Source organism: Arvicanthis niloticus, chromosome 6 (assembly GCF_011762505.2).
Source record: "Arvicanthis niloticus isolate mArvNil1 chromosome 6, mArvNil1.pat.X, whole genome shotgun sequence".
NCBI classification, from domain to species: domain Eukaryota; kingdom Metazoa; phylum Chordata; class Mammalia; order Rodentia; family Muridae; genus Arvicanthis; species Arvicanthis niloticus.
In genome coordinates this window covers 105,698,316-105,715,177 of record NC_047663.1, presented here as the reverse complement: position 1 = coordinate 105,715,177, position 16,862 = coordinate 105,698,316, and the positions used below count along the sequence as shown (strand labels likewise).

At 47.3% G+C, this 16,862-nt stretch overlaps 3 protein-coding genes across 10 annotated transcripts in view; 1 reads left to right on the top strand and 2 right to left on the bottom strand.

Annotated features, from left to right (window-relative positions):
- Positions 1–2,266, bottom strand: part of Pnpla7 (patatin like domain 7, lysophospholipase) — an 83,116-nt gene extending 80,850 nt beyond the window's left edge. Inside the window, exons 1-2 of one of the 8 annotated variants that reach the window (XM_076937515.1) lie at positions 2,180–2,266; positions 1,113–1,344 (exon numbers count right to left, since the gene is read on the bottom strand). In XM_076937515.1, coding sequence (XP_076793630.1) covers positions 1,113–1,142 — 30 coding nt within the window. In that variant the 5' untranslated portion in view covers positions 1,143–1,344; positions 2,180–2,266. Of the gene's footprint in view, positions 1–1,112; positions 1,425–1,643 lie in introns of those variants that run through there. The other 7 variants (XM_034505288.2, XM_076937514.1, XM_034505287.2 and 4 more) reach the window with 7 other exon arrangements.
- Positions 2,267–2,287: 21 nt separating this feature from the next.
- Positions 2,288–3,243, top strand: Mrpl41 (mitochondrial ribosomal protein L41). Its single transcript, XM_034505286.2, has 2 exons — positions 2,288–2,453; positions 2,681–3,243. Exon 2 carries the CDS (start codon positions 2,704–2,706, stop codon positions 3,109–3,111), a length of 408 nt encoding a protein of 135 aa, XP_034361177.1. The 5' UTR covers positions 2,288–2,453; positions 2,681–2,703; the 3' UTR covers positions 3,112–3,243.
- Positions 3,244–4,221: 978 nt separating this feature from the next.
- On the bottom strand, positions 4,222–16,233 carry Dph7 (diphthamide biosynthesis 7). Its single transcript, XM_034507339.2, has 9 exons — positions 14,269–16,233; positions 13,737–13,870; positions 13,318–13,405; positions 11,185–11,279; positions 10,543–10,715; positions 8,264–8,333; positions 8,103–8,168; positions 7,549–7,721; positions 4,222–5,845 (listed from the first exon to the last, which is right to left on the bottom strand). Exons 1-9 carry the CDS (start codon positions 14,467–14,469, stop codon positions 5,403–5,405), a joined length of 1,443 nt encoding a protein of 480 aa, XP_034363230.1. The 5' UTR covers positions 14,470–16,233; the 3' UTR covers positions 4,222–5,402.
- Between the last annotated feature and the right edge of the window lie 629 nt (positions 16,234–16,862).

Here is a 16,862-nt window from a genome sequence, read left to right as displayed (position 1 = left end):
AGTGAAACCCTGTCTCGAAAAAACCAGTAAGTATGTTCTTTTTTTTGTTTGTTTAGGCAGTGCTGCAATTAAAGGCATTGGACACCACTGCCCAGACCAGTATGTTCTTAGGTTACTTCCTTATGGTGTGAATGTCACAAGGTGCATTTATACAAGTACTATTATCCTCCCAATAGATACAATTTGTGGGATCACTATTGCATGTGGTCTATTGTTGACCAGAACACTGTTGTACAGTGTATAGGCAGTACATTTTTGGTTTTAAAACTGAGGCACCCACTCCCTTGTCCACTGCCACAGCTCAGCTCTCATGACAACAACTGGGGTCACAAGAGTACACCAGCAATACGTTCTACGTTCTTCTGAGTTTACTCTATCTAAGGACAGACACCTATATACAGTCTACCACAGTGAATCATCTCAGCCTGTTTAGCTTTTTACGGTTATTCTTATGGATCTACTTTTCTTGCTTATTTCTTGCTTATAAAAAGTCCCAGCACTTGGGAGGCAGAGGCAGGCAGATCTCTATGAGTTCAAGGCCAGCCTGGTCTACAGAGTGAGTTCCACAGATATGTAGTGAGACTCTGTGTCAAAATAATAATAAAAGCCGGGCAGTGGTGGCGCACGCCTTTAATCCCAGCACTTGGGAGGCAGAGGCAGGTGGATTTCTGAGTTCGAGGCCAGCCTGGTCTACAGAGTGAGTTCCAGGACAGCCAAGGCTACACAGAGAAACCCTGTCTTGAAAAAACAAAACAAAATAATAATAATAATAAAATAAATAATAATAATAATAAAGGCTTTTGGGATGTGGTTACTGTTAGATTGAGAAAAAGACTTCCAATACCAAAGTCCTAAGAGAAAACTGGAAGTAACATCTGTGACCTTAAGAGGGGAAAAGAAGGCTTCATAAAACAGCCAAGTTCCATTGTCCACGTTGTGAAGACCCAGTGTCTAACAACAAGTGTCCAGTTCAGACAGGGAAATAGATTGAGCCACCACTCCCATTATTCCCTAGGTCTTCAAGAAGCCTCGGTAGACACCTGAGGCAAAGGGTCCTTCTGATCTCTGTGAATTTTAAGGGTTTGGGGGTCACCCATACCTGGTCTACCTACCTCAGGGCAGACATCTTCCTCTTTCTGCATGACTGAAAGCGATGTGGAGGACGAAAAGGAGACCGGCTGAGACAAGCTGCTCTACCAGAACCTTTACAGCAGGACAGCTGTCGTTCCACTCTTGCCAGCTCCTTTCCACACAATCGCTCTTATTGGAAGGGACTTCAGAACTCTGTGCTCCAAAACAAGTTGTTTTCCAGAAGCATCTACTTTCTCTGTGTGCTTCCGTCTCCTGTAAACAGCACTCACGTGATCTAAGGGGAACCCACAACTGCAGCCCGGGACTGGGGTGGGGGGCGGGGAGTTGAGCAGAACAGTTAGGGATCAAGCGGCCTCGTGGGGACGGCAGCCCGAGGTTGTGGGGTGGAGTTAGGGGAGGAGACCAGAAGTGTAACTTGGCTGACAGTTGGGGAGGTGGGGCAGCTGAGAATGGTGGGACAGCTAAGAAAGTGGCTCAAGGGGGAAGCAGAACAACAGGGGAAAAGGAAGCAGGCGATGGGGAAGTGTGACCGGCTAGAGAGTGGGCCTCACCAGGGCAGGGTGATGTAGGCAAGCGGCGTGGAGGTCTCACAACTCAGGAAAGATCCCAGCCCAGAAGGGGTCTCGATCAGGAGTGAAGGAAGGGGAGGTGAATATAACCTCCCGACGAGAGCCGTGACAGCAAGGCAGGGATTAGAGGCCGGGGATATTAAAGGAGAGAGGTGAAGAGGGACCCAGTCCACAGCGTGTGGACGACATCACAGGCACGATGCGTGTGGTGGGATGATTAACTAGAGGACCACTAGGACCCACGTACACTTGGCCACGCGCCAGACCGTGGGTGTCTACGCCGGCCACTGGCCGGTCCTCGGTCCTCAATAGTGCGACTGTCCGGGAAACCGCGGGTCGGAAGTGACTCGGAGGATCCGCAAGTCCCTACTTCCAACACCTAGGGCAGCACAGATGACACTCGCTCGCACCAGTCCCGCGGCCGGCCTACAGCGGCGCAGCGTTTGTGAGCCTTCTGTCGCGGGGCTGACAAGAGCTAAGAGGGACGGTTGACAGGCTAGAGCTCAACTGCCACCTACCGGCTAAAGGCAAGAGCAGAGCGGGGCGCGATCCATCCACATCCGGCTCTGCGCGACTGCACTGATTGGCTTAGTTCCCTGGGCCGCACGCCCTCCTCTCTGCTGACGCTGGGCATTGGGCGCCTTGGTGACCAGTCGGCGAGGCTCTTGCTACGGAGTGTATGACCCCGCCTACGGTCGGAAACGCAGTGAGGACCTTGCTCGTGCCTGTGAAGGAGTTGTCTGGCGGTGTTTTAAACAGCTCAGGCTGGGGGAACCGTGGCCGTCAGCCCAGGTCGGTTTGAGCGCTTCCAGTTGGCGCCGCCTACACGGGGTTCTTCGGGATCTCTAATCTTTCCGGGCCAAGGGTAGTCTCTAGAAGGATCTTGGGCCCTCTGCGCCTATGGCTTCTCGGATCATTGGCTCCCAGAAGTCCCACAGTCATCTTTGCTCCTGGGCTCTCGGGTTGTGGGTGACTTCCTTAGGCTTTGGTTGACTCCCTCTGCTCCCTTGTTCTTTCAGAGCGGATTTATCCAGAGCCCAGCATGGGTTTCCTAACTGCCGTGACTCAAGGCCTGGTACGGGGAGCGGACAGAATGAGCAAGTGGACAAGCAAGCGGGGACCACGCACCTTCAATAAGAGTCGGGGTGCCAAGAAAACAGGCATCTATACTTCTGATAGGAAGTTTGTGCAAATAAAAGAAATGGTCCCAGAATTTGTTGTCCCGGACTTGACCGGCTTCAAGCTCAAGCCCTACGTTAATTACCGAGCTCCTTCAGGCATAGACACACCTCTGACCGCCAAAGCCCTCTTCCTGGAAACAGTTGCACCCGCTATCGAAAAAGACTTTAAAGAAGGGACTTTTGATGCTGACAACTTGGAGAAATATGGCTTCGAGCCCACACAGGAAGGGAAGCTGTTCCAATTGTATCCTAAGAATTTCCCACGCTAGAAGACTGTAATAGTGACCAAAGGTTTGTCTACAAAGTGGAGACAATACCGACCAAGCCTTGGATCCTGAGTGTCTCAGAGTAGAACAGCTTCCTTGTGCATTTCTATTAAATGCCTTTAGTATCTCATACAATATGTGTTTTGAATCAAGTCATTGAAGTGTGCTGCAGGGCAGACTCCAAGTCAGGTCTGGGGGACACACTTCTCTGGCTCCAAGGTGAGGGTAGTTCCTATTGATTGAAAGTAACCATCCTCAAGGAAAACCCTGAGATGGAAGTCACAGAGCAGTTAGAAGGCAATAGGAAGCCAGGCGGTGGTGGCACACGCCTTTAATCCCAGCACTTGGGAGGCAGAGGCAGGCGGATTTCTGAGTTTGAGGCCAGCCTGGTCTACAGAGTGAGTTCCAGGACAGCCAGAACTACACAGAGAAACCCTGTCTCGAAAAACAAACAAACAAAAAAAGGCAATAGGAAGTAGACAACAGGATCTCTGGGGCTTGCTGCCCAGCCAAGTGTAGACTAGTCAGATAACCTCAAATCCCAACAAGATACCGTGGCTCAAAAAAGACCAGACCATCTTGCATGGCAACCGAGATTGGCCTCTAACTGCCACACTCACATATGTATATATACAAGCAAACAAGGTAGTATTACACACTTAGGAGACTAAGAAGGGGTTACAAGTTTCAGTCCAGCCTGGGCTATATAGTAAGTTTTTTTGGAGACAAGAGTCTTGATGTAGACCACCAGGCTGCCCTCAGCATGACAGAGATCTGTCTTCATGTGCTTCTTGAGTGCTGGGATTAAAGGAATGTATCACCACAGCCTGTCTTAAAAGGCATAAAGGCACAGTACCGTACACCTGTGAGCTCAGCATTTGGGAAGCTTAGATAGGTAGATCTTAAGTTCAAAGCCCAACCAGCTTAGACTACATAGTAAACTTATGATCAGCCTGGAATACATAGGCCCAGGGCAAGAAAAGACAGCTGGGAACATGTCTACCATGTGGAAGTTGTATATTTGATAGAACTTCATTTAAAAAATAACAGAATATTTTCTCTTAACACTTGTGTATCATACTGAGGGTTAGACACATTGCAATGCCCTCTCTCCCCAGATAAGACAATCAAAGTTGGAATCCTGATAGCTCCATAGCCTGATGTGTTCCCACAGAACCCATCTATCTAGACATAAGAACTGATGAAGTTATTAATGCTCTGATTAAGTGATGAGTGCCCCATACTGACCATAACAAATAATTCAAGTTTGTGTCCCTGGAGCAGCTTACAATGTTTACACGCCTCCTTCTACTCTATTACCCACTTTTAAAATTAGTTCACAGCAGGGAATATTGTTTGGATAGTACCACTAACAGTACCAAAAAAAACTTCTACTAATTTTATAAGGTCATAGTTTTAAAAGGGGGGCTGTAGGGTAGCAGGATGGCTCCATAGTACTTCCTGCCAAGCCTGACACCTGGGTTGGATCACTGGGACTCAAATGACAGGAGATCCAGCTCCTGCACGTTGTCCTGTGATTTCCACATGTGCACAATGTTATTTGTGTATTCACAAAATATCAAAAAAACATTTTTGGGGGGCTGCAGGCTAGAGATGGTTCAGGGGTAGCAGTGTTCCAGTACTTGCAAAGGTGGCTACTGTACCTTCACAGCTGTATGTAGCTACTTCCAGGGGATCCAACATCCTCTTCTGAGCACCAGGCACACATGGGCAATAAAACACTCAGACACATAAAATAATATGACCCAAGTGTTGTTCCTGGAACCCATGTGGTGGCTCACAACCACCTGCAACCCCAGCTCCAAGGTGATATAGTGTCCTCTTCTGGCTTCTTCTAGCAATCCACACACAGTTATGCATACACATAATTACAATTTTTTTTTAAAGATTTATTTATTTCACTTATATGAGTTCGCTTGTAGCTGTCTTCAGACACACCAGAAGAGGGCATCAGATCCCATTACAGATGGTTGTGAACCACCATGTGGTTGCTGGGAATTGAACTCAGGACCTCTGGAAGAGCAGTCAGTGCTCTTAACCACTGACCCATCCCTCCAGCCTACAACTTTTTAAAAATTAAAAAAACCAAGTTATTTAATAATATAAACAGGGACTTAAAGATACAAATGAAGAGCTGAAAGTCAAAATATACCCAAGACACTTAGTTGTAGTGCTGGAAAATCCCACTCACTGCCAAAACAGAATCCCAGAGTCCATTCTCAATGGCCGGCACTCCCCAAATCACATCCAGTACCGCTGCAAAGAGTGCAGCCTCAAGCTTGCTTTGTCTCCCACTTCCAAAGGTGGAGAACATGGTCATAAAAGGAGCAGGTGGCCAGGAGGCTACTGTCAAAGTGCCATCCACTAGAGCAGTGGCTAAGGTCATGCGTCTTGACTGAGGATGAAGAGTATCCTTTGCTGTTGTGTTTTGTGTCCTCTGTTAATGGAAGGAGAGAAGCCTTCAATTCAGCTCTGCCAGGAGCTCTAGCAGGGCCTTCCACTTGGTGATCCACTATTTGTTCATGAGCATGTGCTGGTAGCTCCTCTGCAACCTTCAGGCTATAGTGGCCTCCTGCTTTGGCTCCCAGGTCATTTTGATCAAAGGACCAGGTAGGTGTGGGCTTCAGGGAATGGAAAAGCCAGGACCAGTCAGCCCCATATACTAATGAGTTAGGCATTTTGTGGGATGTTAAAACCGTTATATCCTGCTTCTCCTCTGTAGTAAGAGACAGAAGAGGAAAAACACCATCAGTTAAAGCCTATCAGCCTCCATTGATGGCTCCCATCAACCTCCAGCAATGGCAGCCATTCAGTACATTTACTGAGTAGCTGGCAAATCTGTATAAGAATGAAGATGTGGACAGGGGGGGATTGAAATAAGAGAGATACGCATTTTGCAATGTGTACTGTGTCTCTGAGATCAGCCAGGGCTAGACAAGACCCACAAATGGGGCATGCTTCCAAACTGGAGGATTTGGCAAAGCTTTCTTGAAGTGAGTATAATTCATTCTCAAAGGACACAGAAAGAAAAGGAAAAACAGCAAATGAGGGGGAAAATGGGGAAGCACAGGGGAAGAGAGATGGCAACAGTTAAGAGCACTTGCTGCTCTTGCAGAAGACCTGGATTTGGTTTGCAGCACTCACATGGCAGGAATATAATAATAATATTATTATAATATTATTATTTTATAATATAATATTATATTATATTATATTAATATATAGAATATATATTAATATATTCTATATATTAATATAGAATAATAGCTGCCAGGAACTCCAGTTCAGTATGCCCTCTTCTGGCTTCCTCAGGCACCAGGCATGTGTACAGCGTCCATGCACTGGCGCGCACACAAATGCACGCACACGCACACGCACACTGTGGAATTCAGTGCAGCAGAGGCCAAGAAGACTACAGCAAGTGCGAGCAGCTGCAACTGCCTCTGGCTGTAGGACAATGGCTAGGAACCTGCAGCCTGAGCAGTTCTGCAGAAGCAGTTTCTTTCTGGTAACTTCCTGGACAGCTTGGCAGAGGAGGAGAGTATGAGAAATAAGCCAACAAGCACTGTAGCAGCACAGAGCCACAGTGGCATGGAAGAAACATGATGGAAAGAGGAAGGACGGTTGACTAAACCAGAGCAGGCTCACGGTCAGGAGCACAGTGACCCTGGTCACTGCGAAAGTGGGCCTCAAAACCCAGCAAGGATACCAGATATGCTTGTTTCTGTAATCCCAGTACCCAAGACACTGAGACAGGGATTGCCATTGAGTTCTAGGCCTGCTTCAATTACATATCAAATTTAAAGCCAGCTTGGATTACATGAGACCCTGTATGCAATACACACACAAATTAAAAATAAATTTTTTTTTTTTAAGGTTTTTTGAGACAAGGTTTCTCTGTGTAGCCCTGGTTGTCCTGGAACTCACTCAGGCTGGCCTTGAACTCAGAAATCCACCTACTTCTGCCTCCCAAATGCTGGGATTAAAGGCGTATGCCACCACTGCCGGCTAAAATAAATCTTTTTTAAAAAAGAGAAAGACAACTAAAGAGATACAAGAACTACTGGCTTAAAGACCAGCAATTGAATAATGGGAATCTGGGGTAGTCTTCAGATTGCTTCTTTTCAGAGGGGGAGTAGGAGGAGAGGGGCAAGAAGCAAGACTGATCTGACTGAGGAGAGAAATGAGTTAGGCAGGGCAAAGGTGGCCATGTGACAGGCAGTAATGCTTCTGGACAGGGTCCCAGGGGCTAGGTAGCTGCGCAATACAGGAAGGCTGGGCACAGGAAGCCAGGATAAAAGTGTGTTCTTGAATCTGAGGTCCAATGCAGATACAAGGCAGGTACAAGTTCTGAGTGTGGCCTATGGAGAAAAATCACCTGACTCCTTACCCTGAAGTCAGCTTTAAGTTCCCACTTACCAATGGCCTTCTGGCAGTTGAGAATCTTGAAGCCATTGTGCATACAGGCTGCCAGGAGTAGATGGTGGTAGACTGGGTGCCACCTGAGTCTCCATACGCCTCCTTGCACTGGTACATCTGCCAACGGCTGTCTTATGTTCCGAGTGTCCCACAAGAGAACATGCTCATCATAGCTGGAACCATCCAACAATTGGCACACAGGAAAGCCCATGCTCACCTCCTTCCCAAGACCCTGTACCAGCAAATACCTCCTGAGTACTATCCCACTAAATTATTTTGAGACAGGATCTCATGATATAGCCTTGGCTGCCCTGGAAATCTATACAGATAAGGCTCGCCTCAAACTTAAAGAAATCCACCTGTCTCTGCCTCCCTAGTGCTAGAGATAAAGTCCTATGTAACCTGCCTGTCCCACTTATCTTTAAAGGTGAGCCCCACTTTCTGGACCCAGATACCTGAATTGTGGGTTGGTTGAGATCTATGGACTGAATTCTGAAGTCCTTGTGGAGAGGATCTGAGAAATGCAGACTAGCAAACCTGCTCCAGGGACTCACCTTCCAGTAGCCAGTATATGCTCCTGATGGGGGCTGCTCTGGATGCTGCACACACCCATAGAGTGTCTGTAGGTAAAGGGGAACAAACAAGGTACAGTGAAATCTCTTAAGACCTGAGCATGGAGGGGCCATGCCCAAGTTCTGACCCTGGCACCAGGTACCTTTTGCTAGTGAAGACAGGTGTGCCCAGCATCCTAGTGTCCCAGCCTCTCAGAAGGCAGTCATCTCCCCCTGGGGGAAGACAAAAGTCCATCCACGATGACATGAATGATAAGGAATCTGCATGAAAGTCTCAGGGCATACACCTTTCTTGTGTGCTTTTATGGTACCACTGGTTAGGAAAGCCCCAGAGAGAACATCAGAAACAGTCATCAAGCACTCTATCAAATTCTGATTGAGGGAACCTGGGCAAAAGATCAAAGCGTTGTTTATTGCTCTACAGTCAGATGGTCCTGGGAAAACGGAGTCAGTGAATGAGGTAGACTAGGCACGTGTTTCCCACCCACTCATCATTCATTTGCCATCTTACATGCATCTATTCCCCCATACCCAGCACCCACCACCCATCCATGAAGGCCAGAAAAGGCCATCAGGTACCCTGAAGCTGGAATTACAGACAGGTGTGAGCTGCCATATGGATGCTAACAACCAAGCCCAGGTCCTCTGGCAAGAGCAGCTAGTGCTCTTCACCACTGAATCAGCTCTCCAGACCACAGTGCAAGCCACTCTTAGCCTCCCCTGGTCAGTAGGTTCCAGACTCTGACCTCCTGTTTTGTAATCTGTAATTTTAAGGTGTAAATCAGGAAATGCCACTTCTCTGCATTCACTCCACTGCGTCCAGTCTCTCCTGAGGCCTGCCCTTGCTGCCTCTCATCTCAAGCCCTTCCATCCTCATACTGCTTATGCTGGCCGTTCTTCTGTCACAACAGGCCACTGATCATTGCACACGCTGCAACAGAGCGATGTGCAGCTGCCCCGGCACCACCCCTTCCTCATGCTTCCAGAGCATGCCACCTTTAACACTGCATGCAATCCCTGCTATAACATGTTAGGCTTCCACTCTCCCCAGTCCATGCAAGTGTGGAGAAAGTAGCCGGTGTGCTAAGGCATCCCTATCACTTCAACAGTGCTTGTATTTGTGTTTGTGGCTTTGTTTGCTTTCCGTTTTCTAGTTTGTAGGTGGGTTATTTTGATTGTGGGGTGTTTGTTTCTTTCTTTTTTGGGGGAGGAGGGGTTTGGTTTCAGTCTGGCTATGCATGTAGGCAGCCTGACGTCAGACTCACAGTGATGCCCTTTTTCAGCCTCCCGTGTATGAGGATCACAGACGTGAGGCACCATGACAAAACTCAGTGGGTACTGTGGAATGGATCCACTCACCCTGCAGTAGCAGACATTGTTCCACTCTAACTCTGCTCTACATCAGCTTTTCTTTGAGTTAGAACTAATCCTAGAATTAAAGAACTTTAAAAATGGACCCTTCATGGTTTTTATAAAAACCATTCAAGAGTATGATAGCAAATACACAGATAAGGATTCTACCCTTGGAAAATTAAAATAAGCATTACATATATAATAAGAATCATGGTGAGGGCTGGGGTCCATGAGAAGAAATAAGGCATGGAGTGGGCTGGTGCAGGCTTCTCACTAAAAAGAGAGCCAAAAGGCAGGCGTGGTGCACATCTTCAATACCAGTGACCTGGAGGAAGAGGCAAGCGGATCTCTCCAAGTTCAAGGCCATGCTACATAGTGAGTTCCGGGCAGCCTAGGCTACATAAAGAGACCTTGTCTCAAAAAAAACAAAATAAACAAACAAAAAACCCCAATCAAACAAAAAGGACCAAAGAGAGAAGACGGGACCAGACCACAGAAGGCCTCGGAAATATTAAGTATTTTAAAATTTATCCTGTCTTCCCTAAGACCAGTTTTCCCCAGCACACAGGAGTGAGTGTCACCTGGGAGAGGAGCTGCCTAAAATGGCCACTTGCCTTAACTTCTCCTTCTCTGAGTAGCCCCAAAGTATTAACCACTCAAAAATTAGGCAATCTACATATTCCCCTGTTTCCTTTCAGAGTAAGCTTTCTTTAGAAAAGGGCAAACCTGAAGTCAGCGTGCTGAAGTCTACAGAGAGCAGGCGAAGAGTATGAACAGTGCATTCACAGGGAGAGAGCCATGAGACAGGGCAGCTGGGCAGGGAGCCTGCTCCTTTCTGCCCTGGCCAGCTCCATGAAAAGCCTTAGGTGCCAAAGGCCAACTGTGTACCCTCTCTGAGAAGTGGAACGTGCTGCCAGTCACAGCTGCTGGCCCCAGGATGTACCTTCTAAACAGTCCTAAGGCCTTACATATTCTCAGTCACAGCTTTAGCCTCACCCCATTCTCTCCTCTTCCTATCTGTCCCAAGTCTGCATCGGAGATGACTGTACTGATGTGCAAGGCTACTCACCTGAATACACGAGTTCCGTCTGCCAGTAATTGAAAGCAGCAATCCAGGCCTCAAAGTGATGGGCTGGCCAAGATGCCACCAGCTGTGGTTCAGCTGTGCCCTCTCTCACCATCAGGAGGTGCAGTTGCCCCTTAGAATCACTGCTAATGATCTTCAAGGGCTGCTCTCTGGCCCTGGAAACAAGAGCCAATAGAGAGGCTGTTAAAGTCTGCTTAGTATCCTTTTCTGGTTTTTGTCCATCTGTTTTTGAGACAGGTAGGCCTTAAACTTGAAATTCACCTGCCTCAGCTTCCCAAATGCTGGTATTACAAGGAAGAACCATCCCAACCCTCCTCCTCTAGCTTTATACATGTTCCAGGAGATACTTCCATGTAACCAAACTTCCAAGATGGCCTCTTGGATGGCTTACCAAGGATGAAACGATCACATAGTCACTGAAACCATGGTTGGCTTCTCTTGAACATCTCTCTCATCATCACTAATTGTCCAAAATGCTACAAGTTTCAGTCTTTAAGGTTAGGACTCACAACAACATCCAGATTTGGGGAACTAAGCTAGCAGAAGGCAGCTTTAATCCTTTCTAGAATAGAAACAGGAAATGTTCCTCAGGAGACTCAGATCCCAACCAAACCTAACCCTTACCTTACAGATTTCCCAGTGGACCAATCCAGTGACAAGGACAGACAGCTGTCATCCAGGGTAAGGCTGGATATTGGCTGCAGGGTATAAGTGTTCTTCTACTGAAGAGAAAAGGGACACCCTTGTGTAAGCCAGCCTCCAGCCCTTAAAGGTGCTCCCTGGATGAGAAAGTACATTCAGCTACCTCTGTTTGTTTTTGCAGACAGGTCTCCTCTAAGTTGTTCAAAGTCATCTTGAACTTTCAAATTCAAACAGTCCTTTCATTCTCACTCCCCAAGTACTTGATATAGAGGGGGGCTCTGCCTCGCCTGGTTTTTGTTGTTGTTATTTATGCTTTAGTAAGTTTACTACCTAGATGGAGCTCGGGGCTTCATGCATGCTAGGCGGGCAGTCTGCCACTGTGCTCTAGTCTCATCTACCAGTGAGCCCTGGCCACTTATCAAGCACAGGGCCTGACCTGAGGACACGGGAACTAATACCTTAAGGACTTTGCCATATACATAACCTTTGGAAAAACAGGTTCCTCAGTGTTGCCCCTGTGTACTCCTAGATACATTCGCTACCTCTGTGGGCTCCACAGAGCACTACGGGGACATACTCACTATCACCCTTGCCTTCAGAATCCTGGCACATTATATCCCCAGAGACAAGGAAAATAGAAATGTTCTACTGCTTCCATTTCAGAAGCCAGAACAGCCACTAAAATGCCATTTCTCAGTCAGGTGGGGTAGCACATGCCTTTTATCCCAGCACTTGGGAGGCAGAGGCAGGTGGATCTCTAAATTCAAGGCCAGCCTGGTCTATAGAGAGAGTTCCAGGACAGCCAGGGCTACAGAGAAAAACTCTGTCTTAAATCCCTCAGTAAAACAACAACAACAACAAAAACCTAAAGAGAAGTTACTTCTCTTATCTAGGCTCTGTGAGTTTTATTTTCTAAACTACCTGAATAGTGTTTGGCTTCCCCAGCAGACCGCTACACTAAAGTTCTTTCTTGGATTTTTGTGCAAAATCTGACCCTTGGGCCCAGTCCTCATTTCTAGGACAAGGCTGCACTGTACAGACCTCAAGACCCAGGTGCTCAGTCGCCACCAGTCAGCATCTTCTAGATTTTTACCCTGACCCCACTACAGCAATAGCCACTGGTGTGTGTCTCTGCCCCCACCCCCCAATTAGGGCAGTGTGTAGTTTGTTGATGTGTCCCATTATGCCCACAGATAGGCTCCAGTCCTCATAATAATCAGGTAAGAGTCAATTTGCTAAAGCATGAATCAGGATCACCATGAAACACATGGGCAAAGATCACTTAGGATCAGCTCTTCCAAAACCTGAGCTAGAAAGATGGCCTAGTGGTTAAAGCTCTTCCTACCATTCCTTAGGACAGAGTTCAGTTCCTAGTATCCATATCAGGCAGCTAACCTGTAGCTCCAGCTCCAGGAGACCAGATACTTTCTTCTGGCTTCTATGGGCATGGCGTGCACACGCATATGAGAAATTGACTGCTATTCTTAGCCTTGGTATAAACCAAAGACAGGCTTGTAATGTATTTCCTACAGGGACCTAGACCTACTGGCACCTTTCTATTGGATATTCCAGGTGACCTCATCTCACAAAAACCCTGTACAACTTAAAATAGATTCCATAACTTTTTTTTTCTTTTTGTTTCTTTGAGATAGGTTTCACTGTCTCAAAGTTCCTGGCTGTCCTGGAACTTGCTTTGTAGACTAGGCTGGCTTCCAACTCAAGAGATCTGCCTGCCTCTGCCATGGAAGTGCTGGGGATTAAAAGCATGTGCCTGCCGGGCGGTGGTGGCACACGCCTTTAATCCCAGCACTTGGGAGGCAGAGGCAGGCGGATTTCTGAGTTCGAGGCCAGCCTGGTCTACAGAGTGAGTTCCAGGTCAGCCAAGGCTGAAACCCTTTCACGAAAAACAAAAAAAAAAAAAAAAAAAAACCACCCACCCAAAAAAAAAAAAAAAAAAGCATGTGCCACCACAGCCCAGCTGACTTCCTGATTTCTCAAAACATCTATGACCAAGTCTACCATGGAAGAGATCATTCTACACAGATGTCTACAACAGCATAGGCTCCTGCTCAACACTAGGTCCTTTTCCTCTGAGCTTAGCCCTACATCACTGACCTCACATTCCAGCAGGCGCAGCAGCTCCACAGATCCACCAGCATTTGCCAAGCCTAAAAGTGCATGGCCAGACACTGGGATATGGCACCTGTGGGAGAACAGATAAAAGTACTCACTAACAGCTTGGAAGAACTTCATGAATCCCAGTGATTTACTATATTTCATTTCCAAAACCAAGCTAGAGCCAACTGTTGTCTCCAAACAAAGGCTTTTCAGATTATAAAACTAGAACTCAGGTTGCTTCCCAGACTAATCCTGACTCTGGGGCTGGGAAACTGACCAGGGCAATGCCAAGTACAGGGTCTTCTACCTCCCAAGGGCAACAAAAGACAGAACATGGAGTTTAGCTGTTCATTGTATCCTTGAAGGCCCCAAAAGGCACCAGGCTTTCAGACCAGGAGGGGTTACCCAAATCCTACCATTTCATGTCCAGGACAGCAGAAGAATCCCTTCTTTGGACCTCACGCAGAGGTTTAGTCGTGTTGTCCTCACTGAAGCTGAACAGGTAGAGACGACCTAAACGAACTTGAGGCTCACTGCCATCCAGTGCAGGCTACAGAATATACATATCCTCTGATTACCTTAACAGATGCTGAGATAACAAAGGATGGGGACCCTAACTGAAGCAAAAAAGAGGGCCAAGGCATAGAATAGCTTCTAAGGTAGATACTTTCAATTTCTGAAGAAAGACTATCTTTTCCTGCCAAGTATTCAATGAACAAGGGAGGTCTCCCGGACCCAATGCAGCCAGGACAGTTCTGACCTGCCTGCAATTCCATAGCCGCAATTCTAGCCTTAAGTGATTATTTTGGATGCTCAGGAGACCATCCGGAAATAGGCACGGTCCTGAAAGGTCCCACTTTACCCTTCCCATTAGTTCTTACAGTTCTAGGCCTTTTAAGTTAGCAGTTCCTCTTCTCCTGCCCCGGCCTCACCCTCCCAGCCATGTACCTGGTCCTTCGGAGCTCGCAGTTGGTAGGTTCCGCAAGCCAGCAGATGCTGGCAACCCTCTACTGGGCACCATTCCACCGAGTCCGCAGTAAGCTCAGTGTCCACTGCCTGCAGGGATCGCAACGTTCCCGCATGGTTGCCCGCCATTGAGTCAAAACCAAAAGATGCATGCGCGACCCTCCCTCTACACTTCCTAGTCATTGAAACCTCGGAAGATTTCCGGTACGGAGAGACGCAAAGACGCTGCGCCCCCTACCGGCTGGAGGACCACAGGAAACCGATACAGAATCGCGACAAGTGCGGGGAGCAAGAAGCAATGGTTTAGGGAAAGTGGAAGAGAAACCTGTAAATAACAGTCTTGGGGAGTCCAGGCTTTTAGATCTTGTGGATCCAACTATGTCTCAAAAATATATGTATGTTGAACTCAGCCCCCACTAACTCATGACCTTGGATATGTGGTCTTTACAGAGACAAAATGCTGCTCCTGGTGAGCTGACCCAATATAGTCTTCATGTAAAGGAAATTTTGGAAACATGCAGAGGACTTAATGTGTGCCTTTGAAGTCTGAGACAATGAATGCATAAGTGGGCCCAGGATGCTACCAGATAGAGACCTGAAGCACCTTTCCCCAGCACTTGCAGTGGCTATGGCAGCAAACACCTTGATTAAACCATGAGACAGACCCAACAGACAATAATCTCTTGTTTTAGTCTATCCAGTTTTTGGCACTTAGTTACAGCAGCTCCAGGAAGCAAATTCACAGGACACCTGGGTATCCTGCCCTGGAACTGAAGCAGGAATATGGCTATATAGCCTAGCTTGCAGGCCAGTTAGCAGCTGAAGCAGAGGTGGCACCTAAGGAATTCTGAAAAGACCCCAATCCCCCCAGCACTGGATTGTCCCAAGGCCAAGTAGCCCAACACACAAGACAGAGGGTCCCATCTTTGAACCACCAGAGCATTCATAGAACAGCCTAAACAGTTACAAAGAACAAACGGCAGAGATAATCAGAAGGGAGATAAGGGATGGTAGCAGACATAGGGAGTAAACAAACGGCCTGAGACACCCCATCTCACTGCACAGCGCCTGCTGTGCTAGCAAGTCTAAGAGTTGACTGGGGAAACCCAAGGCAAGCCCAAAGTATACTATAACCTTTCCCAGCAGTGCCATGAGGTCAGCTGTCCAACCCTGTGTGCGCTCTAGGTATTTTCTGATGCAAAGCTGCCAGTAAAGCACCCCCTGCTGGCGAGGGGACAACAGGATAAAGTGCTAACCTGGTCATTTAAATACAAGCAAAAGCTTGTAATCTAGATGGTTCATCCCAAGAATCTTGACCTACATAGGATCCCTCTACCACAACAGTCCTTGCCTCTTAAGAGTAGTTTATCCAAGTGGAGACACTGAAGGTATGAGTCAGCTGCTGCCTATAGCAGTATTTACAATATATACACCTCTCCCCTTCCCAACAATATCAGATTGATGTTCAGCCTGGGATCTGAGTAGGGATTCGAACTAAAAACAACCGTGACATTCGGAACAGAAAAGGGAAGTTTTTGATATAGGTCTGACATAGGCAACTCTCCAAGCTTTCACTCAAGGGATGGTCCCATGTTGAGCTTCAACAATCTTCCCTTCTAGGTCACTGTGTACCATGTAAGCAAAAACAGCTCTAGAAGCTGGACTCATAAGCCTACGGTTATCAAAGGGTGGTGCTCAACTCACAGAAAATCAAGAATGCAATAGATATGCTGCAATAGGAAGTTTAGCAGGGACCTGCAGACCAACCAGAAGGCCAGAGAGCTGCCTATGCCAGCAGTCAGATACGACTCCAGCCATACAGGTGCATTCATTCCTGCAAAGTGATCAACATGCCAAATAGCCCTCAGACATGTGGATCCCCCAAAGAACAGTTATCTTAGGGACCACAGTTCTGCAGTAAATAAAGCCTCCACTTTGTCTAGCCCCCCCCCCCCCCAACTATCTACCCCAACCCACAACTGGGACAGGGACAGCAGCTTACTACTGGCTCCAAGGGTCTCTGTGCTTGTGGTAATTTACCAATATAGGAATATATAGTATTTTGCTGGCTAGTTTTATGTCAACTTAATAAAATAAGGGTCATTTTGAGAGGACAATTATGAAAATGGCCCCACTAGATTGGCCTGTGGGTCTGTCCTGATTTTTTTTAAGATTTGACTTGGGAGAGCATAGCTCACTTTGGGCAATGCCAACCCTGGGCTGGCAGTCCCGAGAGCTACAAGAAGCTAGGCTGGGCAAGATATGAAGAGCAAACAGTAAGTAGCATTCCTCCATGGCCTCTGCATCAGCTCTAGTCCTGACCTCCTTCAGTGAACTGTGTTGTGAAACTGTAAGATGAAATAATCCCTCCTTCCCAGGTTGCTTTTGCTCACGTTTTATCACAGCAATAGAAACTAAGACAAGTAGCCCATCAACTGAAACACTCCAGAACACCTGCCACCAGAGCTTCCCTTGCACTCCTTGCTAACACACTCTGCCCCTCAGAGGCCAGCCTGGAGTGATGCTGGGTCCTCCCAGCCCATTCATTAAAACCAGTTTCAATATAATTTGTTCCT

Coding starts and splice junctions, on each gene's coding strand:
- Mrpl41 (XM_034505286.2), top strand. CDS start 2,704: ATGGGTTTCCTAACTGCCGTGACTCAAGGCCTGGTACGGGGAGCGGAC.
- Dph7 (XM_034507339.2), bottom strand. CDS start 14,469: ATGACTAGGAAGTGTAGAGGGAGGGTCGCGCATGCATCTTTTGGTTTT. Junction 13,871..14,268: donor TGCGAGCTCCGAAGGACCAG/GTACATGGCTGG, acceptor TATATTCTGTAG/CCTGCACTGGATGGCAGTGA. Junction 8,169..8,263: donor CCTGTCTTCACTAGCAAAAG/GTACCTGGTGCC, acceptor CTTTACCTACAG/ACACTCTATGGGTGTGTGCA.